A 24,540-nucleotide genomic window follows, 5' to 3' on the forward strand; every position below is an offset into this window, starting at 1 on the left:
CCACGAATACGGCAGCCTACGTGGATCGCTTTATGCTCTAGGCACAAAAACTGCCCCCCGATGCCGCGAGATGCCGAGGCCAGACAGCCGACGAGAGGTGCATGATATGGCAGAATCGGGATGGGAGACTGATGAACAAACCACTCGGGGAAGCGACCAGCTGGAAGACCTTCGTCCCTCCCGAGGCCCACGTAGTGGTGCTACACTTCTACCACGAAAACGACTTCACAGGACACTCGTTTACCGATCAAACCTGTAAAGCAGTCAGCCAACACTAACATTGGCCAGGGGTGGCCTAAAATGTCCGCGAGTACGTCCAGGAGTGTGAAACCTGCCAGCTGCGCAAAGCCCGACACCGAGACTGCGTCCACCAGCAACAACCCCGCCAACCAACAAACCTATTCAAGACAATCACGTTCGTCGAAGTGGCAAGCGCTTCCTGGTAGTCGTAACAGACATGTTTTCCAGGTGGACAGGAACCTACCTTTGCGGAAATGCGGGAGGGTCTGCCATCATAAACATCTTTTCCTGTGAGTTTCAGCTTTGGTGGGTCTACCTGGAATTTGCTATTACGGACAATGGTAGCCAGTTTCTGGGGGCCCGATCGAAGGACTGGTGTAGCACAGTTCACATCACCCACCACACCACACCTGCCTACCACCCTAGGGTGATCCCCTCCGAGCGCAGGAACCAGGAGATGAAGGTACAGCTGCAGCTACAGCTCTGCAACGTTCACGCCCAGTGGAACAGCCACATTGCCGACACACTATTTTGTATCCAGAGATGCGTGAATGATCCTGGCAGAAATGGTCCAGGACCATAATCTCCCACTGCCTTTCTAGTGGGCTACCCATGGCATACTGCACTGAGGAGAATGGGCAGAAGAGCGCAACAAGCGGTGTGAAAGCGAACACATGTTTGCACGGCAGAGACAGACCAGCTATGTGCAGGAGATAACCCCCTAGACCACATGACCTCTAACCACCGTATGAGCCGGCAGTCGCGTGTACGCACGAGTCCTCGCCTTGTATGCAGCCCCGCGCAACCGCTGTGCTGGTCTCGCACTTCGATGGAGAGGCCCATATACAGTACAACATAGTCTGGGAGCCACATCCTACCTGGTGTATCTGGGTGGCTGACGAATCTGAAAGATACACCGGGACAATCTACAGCTAGTGACTCTACTGGGTAGAGCTCCCTCCAAATGAGCAAGGCAGAAGCGACCCCGCTGATAGACCGAAGCCCGATGACGACATACCAGCCATAGTGATCGCGTTACAAAGGGAGGCAACGATCGGTGGAGACCCCCTGCCAAGAAGGGAGGAATACACGAGCCTTAATGCCACACCATGTCGGCATCGGAGGCATGGCTCCCCCTCTCGACTCACGATAACAGAAATGATGACAGGTGAGCTCCAGGAATAGGGCGAGCAACCACCCGAAACGGTCCCCAGTGTGATGTAACCAGTTGAACAAGAAGCAAAAACGAGTCTGACATCAACCCGAGAAGGTTGGGGCCACCAGGTGACACTCGCAGATGCGATGTTCCGCATTCGAGTGGATGAGCCAACAAGGCAGGGGGTGAGTAGGCCCAAACGAATGCGCCACTCCCCCCGACGTGACTGTGGGCCTATTTAATGGACCGCAACACCTCGAGGGTGTCCATGCCACCAAGCAGGCCAGAGAGGGCGAGACAGCCCTACCAACTATGACCCACGGACAACAGGGCAGCTACACCTCTGCCTGGTATCTTGAGCGCGATAGGCGACCCTTCCAGCTGCATAACCCCCCCTCCAGGTGCCCCCAGCTTTGTCCTGCTGCCAGTGCTAGGCGTGCAACCACGCCGCAGGGGAACAATCGCGGAGTGAGACCTGCCTTCTCCAAGGTGGAGCTTTTGACGTTGTACCTCCTGCGGCGTTAAATCCCGGTCTTTACCATCCCATCAGCACCATATCCCATTGGCGGAAGGCACCCCTTGCGCGGTCTGCACGGAGGAAGCTTTGCGATGCCGTCGCCAGGCAGAAGATTACAGAACATGGTCTAGGCCGGATTCTCCGTCCCATGTGAAAAGAAAACGGTGTGTGGTGATTAAGATGACATTCGAGATTGTGCTTCACAGTTCATGTTAATGGGGCAGATGTTAATAGTTTGTGAGTGGTAAAGACCTGTGTGAAGTGTGTTAGCATCAGTGCTCCAGCGAATACAACAAACAACAGATCATTCTCCACGAGAAGGTTTATGCTTACCGGGTATGAACAGTGTACATGAACGGCCTTTATTGTAAAACTCTGGTAAACCTGTAAAATTGTTTCGCTGCCCGAAGTTGATAAATTAATAATCGCCACAAGTCCAGTGATCAATGCTGGGGCCAACGACCCACGCAACCTCACTGACTAGCCTGGCACTCTCTCATAATGTAAGGTCCAAATAATCCAGCCAACAATCACTGGGCTCATCCTGGGTCCCGAACCCGAGACGTCAGGTGATGGCAATACATATTTGAATTTTTGATTAGTCTATTGCGACCTCTTTTGATGAACTTTGCAGATGACAACCCCACTCAATATAAGTGAAAAATATTTTATATGCATAGGGCACCGTGCTCAGCATCTCTCGAACTGCCGCTTGCTTACAGCAGTCTAGTCCTCGCGAGTGCATGGCTGAGCTTCTGCCACAAGAACATCAAGCAACACTGTCCTGTACACCTCCCTACCTTCCTCCACTCGACTTGAGAATAGACCATTTGATTCCAAACCACTTCAGCTCCATTCATAAATCATTTTAGCGGGAAGGGTAGAATGTGCTGCGAGTCCAAGTAGTTTGCCTCTTTGAAACGAGAGGGCTGCACTGTACAGTCCTTTAATTTTACATCTTTTTGATGAATGCAAGCTTTTATATTAGCGTCGAAAGCAGGTAATCGACACAATTAAACTTCAACATTATTGCAGATGTATATCATTTAAAGTATAAAAATCTTGTTTCGCTAATTTTTCTACCAATTAGTTACGTACATTAGTCAATTAAATTTGGTGTAGAATGTAGTTGAAACTCAACTTGAAAAGGAAATTTTCATTGAATTATAATAATTTTGAAAGAAATTTTTACGACAATCCATATACATTTTTCTTAAGTAAACGCAGGATTTTTGAGAAAAAAAAAATATCAATTGTTACATTCCGGTGCTTCTGAAAAACATGCGCATATTTAAAATTAAAATTAAAAAAAGCATTAAAAATATCAATATTTAATTTTGAACTACATGAACTCGTATTTATAATGTAAGGAATAATAAAACTTAAGGAAAGCAATATCTAAACACTTTTAATTTAGTACTTAATTTTAATACTTCCTCAAAATATTCGAGCCATCATGGGAAGGCACCTTGTGGCTTATTTGTGTATATAGGCAGTGTTGCCAACCGTAGCATAATTATGCTACATGTAGCAGAATTTGTTGTTGCTGTAGCATGTAGCATATGAAGCCAGTTATGCTACGCAAAAGTAGCATAATTTCTTTATTTCAGTAAAAAATGAACTGTAAAGAATTGAGTTCAAAAGCTACAAATGTAACTAAATACAGTAGATAACACAGTTTCGGTGCTACATGCAAGGACTGGGATCTCTGATTATATAGCCACACACACTGCTATCTTTCAGCGACGTCTTGAAAGCGGTATCGTTTGTAGGTAAATGATGATTACTTCCACGATCAATGGAACACTTTTAGCAAGACAAACAGTGAAGATGTCTGGATGCTGTATAGGCTTCACTTCAGCCAAAAGCATGGTTGGCCGCATGACAAAGACATCTTTGAATCCCAGGACCAGTACTTTGACTTCTGCGAATGTGCTAAATTCTGCTGACGACAGCAGTACAGAGGATGAAGCTCTTCCTTAGCTGTATTTGGCTATTAATGTGTGTGTGTGTGTGTGTGTGTAAAGAAAAACAGCTGGGATTAAAAAGCAAATGGATATTAATTTATAATAATGCATATTATAATAATTTTTTATTTATATATAGCTGCAATTGGGTACAAAGTGCCCGGTGGCAAGCATTCTCCCTACTTTCCCCGCACTCTCCTTCTGAACTGGTCCACACTCCCAGCCGACACACACTCCTCTTCCAGCCTATTCCATTCCCCTACTGTCCTCACTACCATCGCATTTTTCCCCCTTTCTGTTCTCCTCCTCTCTTTGAAAACCTTCCTAGTATTTTTAGTCCTACTTCTAGGCATTCCCATTTTGACTTTTCCCCCCAGCTCTCCCCATCCTCCCACTACACTCAGCACCTGGTACATCTTGACCAATCTCTCCTTCTGTCTTCTATCCTTTAAGCTCTCCCATCTCATTCCTATCATCATCTCTGTAGTACTGCACTCCCCCTTCCCTTCTCTGTCCATTCTCCTCCACTTGCCCTTCACCCATCTAGCTGCTCTCCTCTGCACCCCCTCCAGCTCCCTCTCACGTACTGCCGTATATGGGTCCCACACTGCTGCGGCATACTCCAGCATGGGGCGGACCATAGTTTTATAGGCCTTGTTACGTATGCTGCTGCTTCCCCCCCTGAGCACTCGTCCCAGCATGCCCAGGGCCTGTCTGCTCTTCTTGACCACCTTGTCTACATGCTCCCCCCACCCCAGGTTACCCTGCAGTACCACCCCTAGATATTTATAGCTGTCGGCCTCACTTATCACGTCTCCCCTCCAGCGATATTCCCTCCTGACAATCTTCCTCTTCCTGGCAAACCTTACCACTTTCGTCTTTCCCACATTTATTTTCATACCATTATTTTCCACCCACTCTTCCAGCCTTTCCAGATCATCCTGTAACCCATTTCTCTCCGCATACATGTAAACCACGCAGTCATCTGCAAACAGCCTGATATGCCCTTTTATCTCCTCACCTATATCATTAATTATTATGGTGAAGAGAAGTGGGCCAAGCACACTGCCCTGCAGAACCCCTGATGTAACCCTTCCTTCCTACGACAACTCCTCCTCCACACGTACCCTCTGTGTCCTGTTGCTTATGAAGTCACCAATCCAACCCACCATCCTCCTGTCACTTATAGCTCCCTCCACTTTTTTCATCATTTTTTCGTGTGGAACTTTATCGAATGCTTTTTCAAAATCGATGAAACAGGCATCAATCTGTAGACCATTATCTACCCCCTCCACCAGCTCCTCCAACATGCCAGCCAGCTTGGTTTCACATGAATACCCCCTCCGAAATCCATGCTGTCTCCTGTCAATCCACTGCCTTTTGTCCAGTTCCCCTACTACATGCCTGTGCACTAACCTCTCCATTACCTTACCTACTGCCGATGTGATACTAACTGGTCTATAGCTGGCTGGGTCCTCTTTGCTACCCCCCTTCTTGTATATAGTTACCACCACCGCCTCCTTCCATTCTTGCGGCAATTTGCCCTCCTGCAGCGATCTACTGAATAACAGCTCTAGGTACTTCACCATGGCTTGCCCCCCCAGCTTTATCATCCCATTCCCTATGCCATCCTTACCTATGGCTTTCCTGCTGTCTAACCTTTTCACTACTTTCTCAATTTCTTCCTTCCTGATCTCCAGCCGTTTCTCGTGTCGCCCTGTACTATGCTCAGCATGTTTCCTTTCCCACTGTTTTCCCTTCTCGAACACTGACATGTACTGCATGGCCAACAAGTTTGCCTTTTCCTTGGATCCCGCTGCAATTTCACCTTCCTGATTCCTCAAAATTGGTACCCCTGTCCCTGTGCCCTTCGTGCTTCTATCAAACCCGTATAGCTTTTGCCAGTTGCCTTTTGTCCCCTGTACCATCAGGTCCCCGAGATACTCCTTCGCCTTCTTTATCTCTCTATTCAGTTGCTTTCCTATTTCTTTCAGCTCCTCTGTTACTGTCTTCTTTCCTTCCTTTTTCCCCAGCGCATATAACAGTCTACCCTTCCTCTTTATTTTCCGAATTTCCCTTCCATAATAAGGTGGGTCCCCTCCCACATTAATCCTCTTTTTAGGTACATAGTGCTCTTGAGCATCTCCCACCAACTTTTTTAAATCCTTCCACAGTTCTTGCACATCGATGCCTATGCTCCATTGATCGAATCTCTCTTCCAGAAACTCCTCCACCCTTGTCTGTACTGCCCTCCCATACAACCATATTTGCCTGCTGCTGCCTTTCATGACCTTCTTGTCCAGGCAAATCTCCACAATGGGAATATCGTGATCTCTTACCCCATCCACCACTTTAGAGTGAATGGTTAGCTCCTCGGGTCTTACCAGCACTACATCCAATAGTGATCCGCCAGCTCCCCCACCCATCCTAGTTTCCTCTACCAACACCTGTTGTAACCCCATGTTCACCAGTTTAGTTCCCCTCTGTTGTCCCAGTGGCCCCACCAGTTCCTTACCACACTGTCATTTGACCCCTGGAAGGTTGAGGTCACCTGCTACAACTACCATGCTGTCCTCCTTCAGCCTATCAAGCCTTTCGAGTACAGCCTCCACCTCTGTATCCCCATCACCCGGCGGCCTGTACACCGCAAACAGCTGCATTTTCCTCTTCTTCCCTGAGATCTCCAAATGAAGTATTTCTTCCTTTTCTCCCATCCACTTGACTTCTGCATCTAACTCCCCCCATACAAGAACAATTATCCCACCCCCTCTCCTGTTTCTATCCCTTCTGAAAACTATATAACTCCCTCTCCTTATTTCGTTGTCTGCAACATCCTCATCCAGCCATGTCTCTACTGCCACCACTATATCTGCCCCATAGAGCTCAACCACTGTCCAGAACTTGTCCACTTTGTTTAGGATACTCCTGCAGTTAACAACCATTATATTTACTCTCTCCCTTTTTTCCTACCCTCTTCTCCTGTTTCTATATGCACCCTCCCCTCCCCGTCCTGCTTTTGTCTTTCCCTCCCTCTCTCCATCCCTTCTTGATTATTTCCCCTGCCTCCTCCCTCCCCTATCACCTTTCTCACTTCATTCCTTTCTACTAGCTGCATCCTACCTTTTTCCTCCCCCCTACCCCGTTTCCCTGCCCCACATTACCCGCTCTTAAGCCGTCTATCATCACCTGCGTCAGGATTCCCACGCCTTCCCTAATCAGATGGTTTTGATCCCTTGCCATGTGTCTCATCTGAAGTCGACTCCTTGCGCTGATGTAGTTTGCTCCCCACTCCTGACACTGCTTCAGCATGATGGCTTCCGCAGCCCTGAGCTTGTGGATAGGCACACCCCTCCTGTATGTGCAATATTAAGTTTTAGCAAATTTTTACAGCTTTATTATTTTGCATCGTAAAAGCAATGTTTATCTACCTCAATAAATAACTTAAAAGAAAATTGGTTAAATGTAGCATAATTTTTCTCAAAATAGCATTTTTTTTCTGAGTTGTAGCATAAATATGTTTCAAAAGGTTGGCAACACTGTATATAGGTACTCCCTGATTTGAGTTTTAAAGATGTCAGCTGTTTAAGTATGTGAAGTTATGTGCGTAAAAGAAAATACGTGTTAATTTTCAACCGGGCTTTGTCTTTCAAATGTCAGTAATTTATTTTCAATATTGATGTCTTTATTAAAGTAACATTTTGAATTAGATGACATTTTTCATTAATTTCACAGAACTGTGATGTTTTGTTTATTTTTTATTTGGGTTTTATTTCTGTTTTGCGTGGTTGACGAATTGGTTTCTCCGGGTCAGACTCATAGAATAAGTGTTTAATTTGCTAGGAATGAAATATTTGCTTGAATTTTTATATGACTGGACCTAGCACAGGAATAGTTGCCTTTTCATTCCTGAGTATGCACAGAATTTATAAGCAGGAATAATTTATCATTCATTTATTTTGTACACTTACGCATCACACCATTCAACTAGTCTTTTTTAGAAATTCATATTTTCAAAATGCATTTGACTTTTGTTTTTATTCAGCATGCGTTTAATAAATGCTATAAAAACAAGATATTTGTAATATGGTGAATCATGTCTTATGTTTGTAATCTTTTGATTCAAGCAGACTGGGCTGTTTAATACCAAAAAAAATGATAATTAAGAAAGGAAGTCTCATTTCTGTTTGTTTTCGTTACCTCTTGACTGTCGTATGGGGTTGAAATTGGGGGATGAGGCAGTGGAAAGATGGGCGTGGTGGCTGCAGAGAATGAGATGCACTGTAAATTTTTTTTTGAGTAGTTGATTAGGAATCACCAATTTTAAATGTAACTAAACTTAACCTAACCAAACTCACATGATTTCAAAGTATTTCAATTTAGCCAACCTAACCCAAACACAGTATTTTTAATGTAGCTAACATAAGGTATAATCTATCCCACTGTTCACACAATTACATCAAATCATTTTTTAAGCTAACCTAACTTAACCAAACTTTCTCTAAATTTTACTGTATTTTATATTGAACTTAATTACTAATTAAAACTGCAAACTACTGTTGGCTTAAAGAATAATTGGAAAACATATCTAGAAGAAGAAAAAAAGCTCATGCTCTTCAAAATTATAACACAAAAATTAATATGCAGTTGCAAAATTAATTAGTTATTTGTGTACTGTTTATATTTAAAACTTATCAGTAAATAGCTGTACCATCTAATTAGCTCTTAGTGCTTTTGGTGTGAATGACAATCTCATGCATTGCTAATCGAACCTTCTGCTTGCCTATAATAGTAATGTTTTCACTGGTTAATCTCGGACAACTATTGCTGACCTAACCTAGCCCTTAATGTTGAAGGATTGAGAGCCACCGTTAGCGCACAGCCTTCATACGTTAACTTACTTCGTTTATGGTATCTTAAGTAAATGTTGAAGGAAAACAGTTTAATATTGCTAATGGAGAGCCTTTCAGGCAATAAAATAACTTACAAATAGAAAATATATGAAAATAAGGCAAACTTATCTGTGTGTGCAGCTAGCTGGGTGTGGCCGACACCAGTGGCGGTATGTAGGACACACATTTCTGCTCCAGCATCTTCTAAATTTTTACATACCTAGTAGTTTGTAAAATATTATTATAATATGCCAAGTTAAAATTTATCATAGAGCTTGTGCCTCAGATTATAATCTAAATAAATGTTATTGGTGTTACTTAAGTGGTCGGTTCCATTGTTAGATAGAGTTTCCTAGCTCCTATGTTCTTTTGGCTACCGCCTCAATGTTCCGCCAGGTCTGTGCACGGTTAGTGTGCTCCTTGCTTTTCCATTGGCTCACCAGCAGCAGCAGAGAGAACTGGCAAAATCACCCTTATGAGTGTTATCACTCTGCTATTCTCCATCGTGCTTGTGCTGCAAGTACGTTGTACAGTGCTATACTTTCTAGCAGTATACATGCGCTATTCCCAGTATTCACCAGTCATTCATTGCCTTATGTCTTCCTCTTGGTGCATGTGGAAACAAATAATTATTGCAGTATCGGGCCATGAAGTAGGCCCAGATTGGAGTTTATTACATGAATTCTAAACAGGTTGCTTCTACCAGTGCGTGAGGGCTATTTTTACATTATCTTCAGTGGCCTATGATACAAGTTGTTATTGTATCAGCCATACACATTGATTACTGGCTCATTTTTGGCAGGATAATATGAAGATAAGAGTTCATAATGTTAGTCGTTCAAAATAATAGCAGTCAGATAGCTATAGAGAATATTGTAGCTGTGAATGTTTTAAAAAATAAGTTTTGTTTATTTATTTAATCTGAATATATATACATAGTCTTGACTGTATTTACTTATAAATTGTAACTGAAAAAGATAGATACTTTTCTGAGATTAATTTATCTGCTATTTACATGCTATATGCAGTTCAGATTTTAAACTGCATTGTTTGGTGTTTGATATTTGTTGCATATTTTTAAGCTGCAGGTAAATAACAAAATACTAATCATAGCTTAGAGTATGTTAACCCAGTTCAGTCACAAAAATACCTAGCCTGGGCTGAAGGATACTGATTGAAAGTTTACCCTAAACAATCAGGGTCATGCTGGGAGTCAAACAAATACAAAATTTGAGCAAATGATTATATACTCTGAAAAAAAAAATGTATAAAAAATAGCAAAATCATTCACAAAATTTAAGACTACTTCACTCCTTATCATAAATTTATATTGGAGTTAGCTGCAAGGCAACATAGTAGTACTATTACTATCATCTCATTTTCAGCTCAAGTTCAGCTCCGCTACCATTTCGATAGGTGTCATACCCTGATCTAGTGTAAGTAGTTATATTACGATAGCTGTCATGCCCTGATCTAGTGTATGTAAGTTATTACAATAGCTGTCATACCCTGATATATTCTGTGTATGTATATTACGATAGCTGTCATACCCTGATCTAGTCTGTGTAGGTATATTACGATACCTGTCATACCTTGATCTAGTCTGTGTAGATAATTAGGCTACAATAGCTGTCATACCCTAATCTAGTGTATATAGGTAATTACGATAGCTGTCATACCCTGATCTAGTCTGTGTATGTATATTATGTATGTTAATAAACATGTTTGTGGTAGTCTCCTTTGTTTTTAAATTAAGTATTATTATATGTATAACTACCTACCTTCCTACATGTTATTTAACTAAGATAATATCAAAATAAAAAATTTTAGAAAATTTTTTTTCCAGCAAAAACCAGGATGGCAGCTCCGAGCATTTCGAGAATCACAAGAACTGTAAAGAAAATGGAAAAACCACGTCCTTTCAAAAATCAAAACCGGCTGTCGCTGATCGACACTAAATACAGCCCTTGTAAGTAAGGCTGCCGATAGCTATGGTAACCAGAACCAAACATAATGAGACAGATGGAGTGTGGGTAAAGAAAACAAGGGTTTAAGATGTGTCAAAATATTTGTGTGAGAATGGCCAGTTTTAATTTTTACCGTTTAGCTAGCTATACTTTATACTGCATAGCTGTTTTGTATAATTTTTGGGTTGGCATGTAATGCTGATAAGTAGAACTAATAAAGTTTTTATTTTATGGTATTGTTTTATATCAATACTCTGTTTTTTACTCATTTATTGAACTTTTTTAAAATCAAAAAGATATTAAAATTATAATATTTTATGGCAATTATTTGTTAACTTGTAATCCATAGATTTTTAGTAGCTAAATGTAAATGAATAATAGATATTTTAAAATTATTTTGTGAATAATATTTGAGGTTTTTAGTTTTCTGTTCTATAATATATGAATATCAATTTTTGTTTATGAATTGAAAATAACAGCTCCTTATTCAACTCTTGATCAAATTACTGAGAAATAATTTTGTAAATATGACTTGTGTCCACTGTAGCTAAGTGTAGCCATCTTCCATGGTTTTTACATATTGCCAGAATTTCCTGTGTTCAGACTGCATTGAATCGGTAAGTTTTCGTAGCCAATTGACCTTGAATTGTTCATCAATATTTATATAGTGTAAAAAAATATAATAATTATCATATTTCAGGTTTTTTTAAATAATAATTTATAATGTGAGATATTTTAGGTTTTGAAAACCAGTGGGAATATTTTGATATGACTTTTATAGTCATTGTTATACATCTGCCTATTGATGTATCAAATATTTTGTAGTTAATCATCCAAATTGTAACTGTCCAAACCCCTTGTTGGTGATGGTAAGTTTTTTGAATAAATAAATCTTATTTTAATTTTATTTTGAATACCCTCACAAAATGAATGCGTGTGTCCGCCAATGTTATCAGCATATTTCAAATTATAAATCATTAATCAATCATTATCTTTTATTTTTAAGTTATTACTTAAATAATGACTAATGATTCTGATATACCTTAAGTTGGGTAAAAATTCTGAAAGCAGTAAGGCACCAAGTAGTTAATTTTAATCTTTAACATTATTGATGTTTACTCAAAAATTATTTGCAGTGTTAATGAATTATTATTAGTTGGTGTTGGGTCCTTTATTTAAGTGTTTGTTTAGATTCTTGACATTTATCACATCTCTTCAAGTGTTGTGAAAATATTTTACCTTTTGGATTGTTCCTTTTTTTATGTAAATTTTTTTTTATTGTTACTTTTATTAAGTAGTCTGTATTAGGGATGTTACCAATGCATCGGCAAGAGATCGGAACCGGCCGATTTCAGGTAAATCACCGATTTTCAAAGAATCGGAAAACGACCAATTTATTCAGATTCCGATTGTATTAATTTATAGATTTATACTTAATACAGATAATTTTTTAATTAAAGTTCAGTACATACTTCACTGCGATACCCAGATTTATATTAACGGAAACACTTAAACAATTAACAAAATCTCATAAGGCCGAACGATGTATTTTTTCCAGTGGTAAAAAAACCTGTACTGCAATTATCGCGTATAATTATGAACACTAAACATCAATACAAAAAATATTTCATTTTAAATAAAAACTAATTTCACGAATTTCACACATGTTAATCTGTCGTTTCTTGCGTGCAATTAAGGTTAATTCTACTACAGGTTAGGAAGAAAACGGATTGTCTAATGGGAAAGTTTAGCACTGGAAAAAATTCTGTCGCTAGGTGTGCTGGCGTAGCAGCAGTATCTATATATTGGTTACTTTTTTTTATTTTGAAAAAAAAAATGCCCGGCTGTGGTGGTGAGAATGAGAGGTAAACGCGACGGTAAGTAAAATACGTTAGTTTGTTTGGTATTTAGTTGAATGCATTTTGATTACGGAAATTGTAATGAACAATTTTTCAATTAAGAATTTATGAATTCTAGAACTTTTTTTGTTGCTTTTGCGTACGTGAAGAAAAACTATTAGTTTAATGGCAATTTCTTGCAGATGTGTTTTTTTAAGCAAGATAAAATTTACGCTTTTCTTATTCTGAATTTAATATGAACTGATAAGTTATACACAAATTACTCTTTCACTTTGAAATTAATATGCAAGAGACCGCCATGAAAGCATTAAAACAAATGAATGTGGTACTTGGATCGAACAACACTGCTATCTAGCGGCGAAACCATTTAGTGTGCTAAACTTATAACATTGATCTTCCTAACGTAAACAATTCACGTCAAAATTATACTGAAAGCTTCCAATGTGAGGTGCTGTTTGAGTGTTTTGTTATACCTAATAAGTAAATGCGTTGGCAAAGAGTATTGTTTGGAATTATTTTTCCGTTAAAGCAACTGACGAGTCGATCGCGATTTGTAATTCGTTGTATGAAGAGAGGTGGAAAAAACAAATGAACATTCAGTACCACAATTCTTCAAAATCACTTGCGAAGGGAACATGACATCGTCATTGTTAAAAACCGTGTTGTGTGACACACTAATCCTATATCAAGTTCACAAAGTGAAGATGATCCTGGCATCCCCAGTTTCAGTGCTGGTAGTAGTGCACAAATATAATTTTCCCTTTCAACTTCAAGTTCCACTGTAACTTCAGCTCCAGGAATAAATTTACAGAAAGAAGTAATAAAAACTGCTTCAGCTTCATCACCCGGAGTTCTAAGGCAACCAACATTGATGGCCATCATAACCAAAACAAAGACGTTTGGCAGTGATGATCCCAGGAGTAAGGCAATAACCAAAAAAAATAGCAGAAATGGTCTGCACTGACAGTCAACCATTTTCTGTTGTTGAAGATATCGGTTTTTGCAGATTAATTTCCCATCTAGAGCCAAGATACCATATGGTAACATGTAAACACTGCAGTCACTAGTGTCAAAGAAGCTTCTTTGTGGGCAGTTTGTGAAGAGCTTATGAGTGCATCTGACATTTTCAGTCATCAACCTTTCCCAAGTCAAGCTGCAGAAAATGAATTGACTCAATATCTCAGTGAACCAAATTTGTCAATTAGTGCTGACATTTTTAACTATTGGCATCATTCTCAACACTTGAAGCTAACATCACTGGTACGGAAGTTCTTGGGCATTCCTCCGAGCACTGTCAACTCTGAAAGACTGTTTAGTGTTGCTGGGGATATAGCAGACAAGAAACGTAACAGACAGCAGCCACAGACTCTTCAAAAGCTGATGTTCTTGAAAAAGAATCTTACAGTGTTCGGATACACTTACTGATTTAGTTTTCAAAATAAAGAATTAATTTTAGATAGTTGGTAATTATCTAGAAAATGAGATTTTTCCAACCTATTTTAAAATAAAAATAATTGGAAATAGTGTTTTAGATCTAATTTATTTCCCTTTGCTGCAGACACTGATATTTAGTAGGCCTATTCAACCCAGGCCAATTTAAAATTGTCACCGCAAGGACTAAATAATTTTACTATAAGTAGTAAAATGTGGGAGGATGGATAATTTGTGGTAAAACAAGAAAAATTGAAACAAATAAATGTCTCGCCTTCAAATGATGTAAGTGCCTACATTAACTGATAAAGTTTCATATACTATAAAATATTACAAAAAAAATTATTGTACCAAATGTTTACAGAAATTAAATAATCGGAATCGGAATCGGCCAATCTTTGAATCGGCAGTTCGAATTGGAATCTGTTTTTTCATGTATCGGCACATCCCTAGTCTGTACCTCCTGCTTTCATTCAGGGGTTGTGCTACCTGGTCAGCTTTCTGTTGTTTCTTTTTTATTGATTTGAGTTGCTAATGCCTGCTTAACTCTGAACTTCTGTGGTTGCCTTAGTCTTGCTCTTGTTTTCAATAAGCTTGTTTTATTGACCACCAATGCAAGTATTTGTGGAAACACAAAAATACTTATAGTTTCACACCGACATGTATCAGAGTGAGAAGTAGCCTCTGCTCTCATGGTCTTATTTCTTTCATGGCTTTAGGTCTAATCTCGAGGTATCACTTGGTCATTGTAACATGATGGAGTTGGGCATTTAGAAAACCCTCCTTGGTCATCCTGTTTTGGTTTCGTACAGTTGCCTGTTTCATGGTCTGTGTTCAAAGATTACGAATGGGTATACCAGGCATTTAGTAAATGATCATAGGTAAATAAGTTTATTTAAAAACAGTGGTTTTCAGTAGTATATTTTTTACAGTTATTTTTAAGAATAAATAATGAACTGATTTTTTGGTATGTTTGCAGTTGAAGATATTATGGCCCGAGTTGAATCTGTCTCCATGCACTTAGCAAATGGCAACTACGATGAAATGTTACAGCTGAGCATTTTGAAACTGTGTCAAGACCTGAAACAGTATGGGTCACAGCTAGAAAGTGTTTTTAAAGGTATATTCATATTATTGTTACTATAAAAACAATTTTTGACTTGAAATTCTAAACATATCCTACTTATTCCTCCATGAAATGCTTGACCTGAATTTTTGGAAATACCTTAAAATTTAAAGTAAACTGTATTGTAAGGAGTTTTTTTACATCATCCACCTTTTCATTTGTAAAATGTTTGTTAGAAAATGGGGGAACTTAATGTACATTTCATGATTATGAATTTTAGAGCAGAATTTTACAGAATTGCATTATTATATTTCTAGGGTAAGTTTTGTACTACTCTCAATTTAGCCTTCATAGTATGTGTTATGGCTTTGGAATTTTTAACAGCCTTTTTGCTCAATCAAATTTTTTTTGTATCACATAAAATTTTTATTGAATTCTGCCCCAAGAATGACATATTACAACACTGAAACATCATAACCATGGCCATTCTGTTGTATAAATATTTAATTGTTCCGATTTCTTTAAAAGTTTTCACTTCGTTCTTGTTATAAATTTAAATGCTAACGTTTGCTCTTTGATTTTAATGGGTTTTGCATTTTCACATCATTGTTATGTATCCCGAAAATTTAATATTTAATTTTGCAAATGGTTTAAGACATATTCCGTGAAGTAAATAAATGTAGCAGCTTAAAATATTTTTATATAATAAAGGTGTGCCTAATATGTTTTTATTAGTGCAAACATTATTTTAATGATGTTTTTACCTCGTGGAATAAAATTACAACCAGAAATAAGAAACTTATCTAAGAAAAATGTTTATTTATTAAAACATTCTGACCAAGATAGTTTCAAGTTCTTGAAGCATGTGGAAATCTTAAATATTCATTGAACCAATCTTTTAAGATTATACATGTGTCAAAAAAATAAATAAATTGGATTGAATACAATTATATTTTACAGGTGCTGGTTTGGTTTGTTTGCCATTCCAAACTTTTAACTTGTACAACTCTGCTCTCTCTCGCCATAGACAGTTGCTAAAAGATAATTGTTTAAATTATTTGAAAGTGGAAAATTATATTAGAAGTTTGGTTACCTTGTAACATTGCAAGACCCTACCTTCCCTATCTTTTAAAACAATTTTTGAGAAGTTAATATAATTATTTATTCAGAGGAATCAGCTAATTAAATGGTTTGAGGTAATAGTGAACTAGTTTTTATACTTGTATTTTATTATTAAAATTCTTGTAATTAATTTTTGTGTTAAGATATTTTATTTAGAAAATGCTGTTTAACTATAATTATACTGGTTCTCGTGTTATTATGTGGGTAATGGAATTTTTCAGTATCTTATGTACGTTTTAATTTTATTTTGATGCCTATATTTTACAATTGAAATTATTCAGAAGGTGTTATTTTGATTCTAGAACATTTTGTAATGTTTGAAAAAACAAAAGGCTGAGTAACAGGTGCGTGACTTCATGGCGCCATGGTTTATTCAGCTTCTGAGGATTTCTGCAATTTTTGTATGGATTCTTATTATGGGAAAGTTGAACTTGTGCATTTTCCATGGCCCTTATCATGTGACCAGACAAAGAGAGACAATAAAACATGTACTAGCTTCTGTATTGAAATATGTTGTGATTGGTTGCAATTTGAAAGATGTGTTGGAATTGGGCAGTGGTCACGTGACGCCCTCCTCCTGGTGTAGCTGGAGGCAATGGTCTCATCTTCCCAGTTCTCTGCTGTATGTTGTGTGTGGCAGTGGCTCAAGTCAAAATTCAGTAACATGTACTAAGTAACGAACTTTACGGCTGTGGTCCAGTCTGCGCCAGTAATCAACCTCATTTCGGACATTGAAATTAGTATTAAACGACCACAGTCATCGGCACTCGGCCCAAGATGGAGCTTAAGTGATATTTTACTGTAATTCCAAGAACGCTTTTGTCCTTCGCTTGTACCGTAGACGCCAAGCGACTTCGGAAATTAATTACGAGATGTAAAATATGGAAGTGAGTTTTAAGAATATTTGAACAAAATCAAAACTAATAAACATTTACATTTTCAAGCAGTGAATTTTCATTTTGTGTTATGAAAACTGTGAGAACCTGTTGTAAACATAGTGTAATGGTGGACTGTGTTTTGTTTGTGCAGATATAAAAAAATAAGTTTACATAAAAGTTCTATTAGATCTTTCTCTTCTGTAAAGACTGCCAAACTTAATTTGTACTTAACCTCTAATTGACAAACATCAACAAACATTTTCTGGCAAACATTTTTTTTTAATTTTTTTTTTTAAAGGATTTTGTGAATTTTGCAAGGCAAATTGTCTTCTAGCCAGTCCAATCTGAGTTGTAATACATGGCATCCGACGTGTTGGCATTTGTACTTGCCCTAAGAAGAAAAATCTTCAAGATCAAAATCATCACAAACAATAGTTAGGCGGGATAGCAGTCAGTCATTTCAATCTGTGTCGCCGATGCTGTGTGCTCTTTCAAGTGTGAACAGGAATCGTGATCGACGGGCTTATTGTATACGAGCTGTATCATCGGTAGAGACCCTATTTTGTGGTAAATAAGAATGACAGATTTCGGTATAAAAATTGTACTGTTTTGGTATATTAAGGCGGTGAATTTTATTATATTTTGTTGCAAAAGCGGTGAAAAAAAATTGGCCTATATATTATTTATTGAAAATTTTTGGTTAAAAAAAGGGGCTGTATGTAGCAGTCTTGTAAACAAAACCATATTTTACACAAACAAAAATGCACAAGAGTAAAAGTTGGCTATATTATATAAGAACTTCTAAAAGTTACTCACCAGCAGTACAAAACACAAAGGGCAGAAAAATATGAAAAGTACAATAACATAACGCTAATTAAATTATGATGTTAACATGACTTCCATGTTGGATGGTGTCAAGTTGCATCTTTTGTCTGTTAATACATTTCCATAAGCTGAAAAAGCATGTTCACAGTCAACATTGGTCACTGGCATCCACAAAACATTTGCTGCCAATGTTGCAAAAACTGGATGCTCCTCCTTCAGTCCTAAGACAACATCAAGGATGCTTCCAGAGTCTTGCTTCTTCATTGATTCTTGAAGTGCTTTGTAGCCTTTCAGGAAGTCTAATTTACTGTTTTCTTTGAGCAGTGGTACTTTTTGTGTCAAAGCATGAAGTTTATCTTCAGCAATATTACTGATAATATTGCGCAAGTCAAACAAAATACCCAAGCTCTTAAAACACGAGCTGGATCTAGCAAGTCTAACTCATTCAATTTGTGAGACACTTTGCACCTAGGCTCCTTAACTGAGCTTGCACCTCACCTGACTGAACAGACGGAAATGTTTTGATGATCGTCGTAGTCTTGTCACCCATGATGCCTTCTGCCAGCAACTCAAAACTGTTCTTGAGGTCACCAAGTTTGCCGCACAATTTATGCACCAGTGGTTTCTTGCCAGATTCCAGTTCCAGTATGTAATTTGAGAGTTGCTCAGAATGCTCAATTACAAAAGTGGCTTGGCAACTGATAACATTAATAGCAGACTGTGACAAAATCTTGAAGTTATCAACTGCTGGAACTGACAGATCTAACGTGAATACAACATATTCTACTACATCAACAAGATAATCAACAATGTACTTAACTGTAAAAAACCATGAATTCCATCTAATCAGTATGGGTGATGGAAACAGATTGCTGGCTTTTTCCCCCTCAGGATACTTTTCTTTTAGGAAGGTGACATAGTAGTGTTTCCTTTTGCGCGTATTTTGAAACAGCTGCTTAGTCATCGCAATGCTTTCATTCAATTCCGGCAGTGATTGTGGCCATAAAGACTGAATAATACTGAGTTTGTGGTCCCAGCATTGCACATACAACAGTTCTTCTGATATAAGAACTTTCATTGAGTTAATGCACTTTGTCATGCAGACAATGTCATCATACTTCACTTCAAATTTTCTGAAACAGTCTAGAAGTGCCCTTGAGCATTCAGTCGCTGTAGATGATTTCAAGACAGAAACAGATCCAATGAAAAGGTCTTGCTCTGAAGAATCTGCTATTGTAAGACAACAATTAATACAGTAGAAAATGAGTTGGATGAATTTAAAGTTGAACTAACTGCAGTTTTCAATGGGCTTAAATAAAATAAAACAAAACAGATAGAAGAGGTCCAGGTTTGTTGTGAAGCCGGTGAGAAAGTGGGTCATGAACACGAAAAACACAACCGTCAAGTCAGTTAAGTAAAATGTAGAGAAATTGAAACATGTGAACAGGTAATTTTTGTTCAGAAATATGTATTAGTGGGAATTACGGCTGTACAGGAAAATGTTCAGGAAATAGCAAAATTTGAGGAGAAATCTAGTATACAATGCAACATTGTTTTCAAACGTCTAGGTCGAAACAACTTGTAGGAAACTCGAGTGTTTTGATAATTGCATGTATCGGAGGCTGAGGCAGAAGATGCAAGAATATCTGTGGCCTAACATGAGTAATCCAGTTGATAAATATTTTGCAAAAATAAATGAGAATGGTAGACACCAGGAAAATGGAAGGATACAGTTGCGTAATAGTAAGAGAAGGTTAGATCATCATTATCAATGCCTGATTAGACTTTTAGACAGTGTGGAGTGACCAGACTCGAGCATGGCGGATGGAGTAGAGATTGAAGTGACGTAGGCGAAAGGGGGCAGTTTAGCTATGGGACCTGACTCGATCATCAACGTGTGCGGCGGCGAGCTCGGAGATGGACGGGAGAGAGAAGTGTTGTAGGCGGGAGGGGCAGTCTAGCCAGGGACTCGAACATCTACATGTCCGTCGGCGAGCTTGTTGATAAGAGGGGAGAGCGAAGTGACGTAGGAAAATCTAATATTTTTATTCTAAAATGGTTATTTATTATAATTGGCTATTTTATAATGAATTTAAGGTTAAATTGTTTGGAGTTCATGCTTTTGGTAATAGTGAGTAAATTTCGTTAATATGAAAATAGCACTGTTATGCTTACTGTGTCAATTATCGATTATAGTAAAATCGTTAAAAGTGTTAAATCAAAAAATTTGAATAAATTACTTTTATTTCAACTCGTCTCCTACAGCTATTCTGCTTGTTCTTTGTAGTAAATATTTGTTTGCAATGGCTAGCATTTGGAACAACTGTTTAGCAACTGGTAAAAATTAATTTTATTTTGGTAAAATACTTCTTAAATGTTTTAGTGCTGCTCCTAGCTGGTTGTTCACATTGTGTCATAGTGTTCAGTGTTGAGCTGTTGCTGCTGAATGTGAATAGAACCTTGTCACTAATCTTACCAATGCTCTATTGTAACATTAATAGTAATTTAATAATGTTTGTTTAGAATAGTATTTAGTAAAACCCTCTTAAGAAAATTCTACATGAGAAATTTCCTGCATATTAAGTTTAAAAAATTTAATTCTTTTCCTATTAATGGATACAATTTTACCCATTTAATGTGTTTCCCTTTTAATAACCCTAATTTTCTAAGTACCTTGAAAAACTTCTGAGATAGGATTTACAATAATTTCAATATTAGTTTCTTGTGTGTATAAAATATTGTTTAAACAAGTTATCATTGCTATGAGGTCTACTTTTCTAAAATTCCAATTGTTAGAATGTTTTATTTTTTTTCCAGATCAGCTAGACCGTGCTTTCTTATCATTTCGAAATGGCTCAAGAGATCAGCGCCTTGATCTTACTGCTAGACTGAATTTGTTGGAGATTATCGAATTTCGAGCTCGTAACTGGAACAACTGTGAAAATGCCAATTCCTACTACAAGCAGCATACCAGCACTGTTGACGTAAAGTTTTGATATTTGTTATTATTTCAGGGGAACCTTCATGACAGATCTTTATTGCACAAACCTTGCACTGGTTTTCAAAAGAGTATCCATTCACTCTTATTTACTTGGGAGAAAGTCTTTGTGTGGTGACTTGCCAAAGATCTTGATTACTTTTAGAATACAGATAGCTTCCTAATGTATATTTCAGGTTAAACATTTTTGAAAGCTATCTTTTTTTTTTTCTTTTTTTTTGAAAGTTAAGTATTTTTCTGCCACTTGTGAACATAAAAATTGCCAAGTGTGCGTTGTGAATGCAATCATTGCCATTTGAATCATGTAAATATAAACAATTTCATGTGAGTCTGAAGTCACCATAGAAAGAATTCTGTATTGGAGCAGTTCTGTGTAAGATTGATCACCTTGTTGACCTTACCAAATCTGTTTTTGATGAAATTTGGTATGAAGACATATATGATAAGGTAAGTAATTCTGCCAAGGTTTAGATTTTTATTTTTAAAATTGTCTTAGATACAGATACAAATATATTAAAAATTAAAATTTTCATAAAACATTATACTCTCGCACACTAATAAATAGCTGCAACTTTTTTTCCAAAATGTAGTAGAGTAAAAAAACAAAACAAAAACCATTGAAAAGCTAAGAAAAATAGCTTTATGTGGATACCCTAGATGACCTCCTTACGATAGATTACCATTTCAAGGTCAGTCATTGTAACTTTTGACCTTGAATATCGCAAAACATACTGCCTCAAAAAAATATGAGGGGAAAAAAAATATTTTATTCCTATGTGCCTGATATTAAGCTGGCACCACAATGGCAAGGTAGCATGTGACCAACAGGAGCTGTTCCTGCAGACTACACTGCGTGTAAGGCACAGAGACATACCAGTGCAAAAAATATTTCTTATTTAGAGTGTATGTGTATATATTAAAACAAATAAAGACTGGCCAAAAACTAGCTGTGGTACCTGGCTTCGCATTATGGATAAAGATTTTAAACAAAGATTTTTTTTTTTAAAAAATCTCACTAAAATATTTTTTTTAAATAATTTAAAGTCTATATTTTATGCACCTAGCTTTCAAATTCAAATTTATTTAACAGTACTGTGTTAATATGGCAAAGATAATTGCAAAAATAATGGATTATGAGCAGCAAATTATGATTACTTGTGAGATATTTCTATATACCTATATAAAGAAGTGTTTCAGTTTTTTTGTTTCCAATACAAATTTTCGTTTTTACTCCTATCTCAATGAAATTCTGCACTAGCCCTTAGAAACAAGAGGAAGGTTACTGGCTACATGAGGTGTATAATCACCCCAATCTCCCATTCTGAAACCCCTTATAACAGAATATTGGTACTTCTTGATGCTTTCTTTATTTCCTGCCAATGGCTATTGCATTGTAGATGCTTTCTTTATTTCCTGGCAATGGCTATTGTATTGCCGATGATTTTGTCGTCTCCTGGCAATGACTATTAGATTGTTGATGCTTTCTTAAACTTCTGGCAATGGCTATTACATTTTTAATGCTTTATAATGAACTATCTAATGCCAGGCATGTGTTGCAATGCCTCTTCGTATTTTTTTTAAAGTTTGGACACATGCAAAGCATTTCTTTCTCTCTCTCTTGATCCCTCTGTAACTATATATCTCTATCTCCTTATTTATATCTCCATATCACTACATATCTTTCAATCTCCCCATCTCTATCTTTACATCTCACTATAACCATATTTGTCTATATCTCTATATGTATCTTCATATATTGTTACGGCCGTCGACTTACTCTTATCTGTGTCGACCGTAAAGATGGAAATGAAGGGAATATGTACATGAAATGAATCGTGAAGGATGATGGGGAAAGGGAATGGAAGTGAATCTACCAGGATCGTCTGTGTTCCTGATATCGTGACGGCCCTGTCATGAGTATCAGGTTCTGGGGGCGGTTCCACCACTCGTGTTTTTCCTTAAACAGTCCTTAAGGTAGGGTGACGAGTCCCTATTTACCAAACATTTAAAGTAAAGAGGTTAAGGGTGAATGTTTCCACAAGAACATGTTTATTTTCAGCAGTTTCAACTAACAGTTTAATCAACACATATTTACTTCTCTACTTTTTGTGTCTTTAAAAGTACCTTCTATTACTAACACATAATTACTGAACCATAGTCGTGCCTATCAGGGATACTGTCGTTAATAAATAAACCGTGCTGTCGGCCATTTCCTAGAGCTTATTCTTGACCTCATTTGTCTCGTGATTCATATGTGCCGTTACCAACTGTTGCAGACTACTTTATCCCAAGTTACGTGACGGTTTACTTTACATTAATTGTCTACCGAGTTATTGTTAAAGTGAGTATTTTTATTTTTTTTTAAATGAGAGAGAGAGATACCAACTATTACCAGCTACATGGGCCTATGGCCATTGTGCTGCTGTCTAGTGTTGAACCATCGTCGCATCGTGGCTGGTCACTCACCAATCGTCGTCTCGGCGTCGGAGTAGCGGGCTTCCCACTGACTCTGTTACTCTGACTTCTCGGATAAAATATCCCCGAATAAGAAGCCCGTCCTGACCCAGTTTGCGTCTGTTGTTAATATCATAAACAGTTCAGTTTCGGCGCCGCTTCTGACGTCATTACACACTCCCCCTCCTTCCCTGTGCCTATGACCGAGTTTCGTTGCTCTGTGACCAAGGTCGCGTCAGCTGTGCGCGAGTGGCAACCCCTCTGTTTGTTTCCGCGGCCGTGTTATGCTATCGTTTGCAAACATTGCTTCCCCAACTCTCGTTTCACCTGTCCTTCAATGTTTCCTGCTGTGTTTGTCATTTCCTCATCGTGTCCCGCTGTTCCTGATTGTCTGGCTAGGTATTGAAAAAACATTAAAGCTTTCCCTGGTATCCAACAGTATTTTCGGCCGTTACAATATATCTATCTCTATATACTGTGCCCGGCTGTTATCTTGGCGTCTCTCAGCGCGGGGGTGCGGGGATAGCAGGACCGGAGAAAGAAGAGGGGGTAAGCAGGCGACAAGTAGCCGAGAGCCGTGTAGTGGCTGTTAGGAAAATATCGCCCTTCAGTGTATACCCGAAAATGGAAGGCGAAGGTGGCAGCTCGCAGAGGCGCGGTAAAGTGATAAATAGTGGAGAGCGGGAAATAATAAAAACTGTTTATTCTATGGTATAAGTTGCTATTACTCCAAAAAAGCCCAAAAGTGGCTTAAATGGAAAGTTTAACATTGTAAGTTATATGTTCTGCATTGTTTGTACACTATGAATGCTGACAAATAGTAATAATAGTAATTAATTTTAACTTAATTTTGTTTTTCATCACCTAATACAATCAATTATCATGAAAAGAGAACTTCACACATACATTAAACAAATCATATAATATATATGAGGTTTTGAAGGTTATAATATGCATTCTAAAGTGGAAGTAAAATGCAAATTGTATTTACATTTATAATAAATAATCAATTGAAGGTGCATTAAAATATAAAGCCACACATACACAAGCATTTTTTAAATACCATTAACGTTGGTAGTCAGGTGTTTCCTAAATGACTGACATGAAGTTAAAGCAGAAAATATAACATAACAAGCTCCATGTAAAAATGTAAATCCAGCGCTAAATGGCA

At 38.0% G+C, this 24,540-nt stretch overlaps 1 protein-coding gene across 8 annotated transcripts in view; it reads left to right on the top strand.

The window, feature by feature from the left end:
* The first annotated feature begins 7,422 nt into the window (after positions 1–7,422).
* Positions 7,423–24,540, top strand: part of LOC134527372 (eukaryotic translation initiation factor 4E-binding protein Mextli) — a 168,176-nt gene continuing 151,058 nt past the window's right edge. For 4 of the 8 annotated variants that reach the window (XR_010074175.1, XR_010074176.1, XM_063360001.1 and 1 more), the window contains exons 1-4: positions 7,446–7,532; positions 10,616–10,738; positions 15,006–15,146; positions 20,735–20,901. Coding sequence is in view for 6 of the 8 variants with exons in the window: in XM_063360001.1 (XP_063216071.1) it covers positions 10,627–10,738; positions 15,006–15,146; positions 20,735–20,901 (420 nt within the window). In the remaining 2 variants the exon portion in view is untranslated. Of the gene's footprint in view, positions 7,533–10,615; positions 10,739–15,005; positions 15,147–20,734; positions 20,902–24,540 lie in introns of all 8 variants that reach the window. The other 4 variants (XM_063360000.1, XM_063359996.1, XM_063359999.1 and 1 more) reach the window with 3 other exon arrangements.

Source organism: Bacillus rossius, chromosome 1 (assembly GCF_032445375.1).
Source record: "Bacillus rossius redtenbacheri isolate Brsri chromosome 1, Brsri_v3, whole genome shotgun sequence".
Classification (NCBI taxonomy): Eukaryota; Metazoa; Arthropoda; class Insecta; order Phasmatodea; family Bacillidae; genus Bacillus; species Bacillus rossius.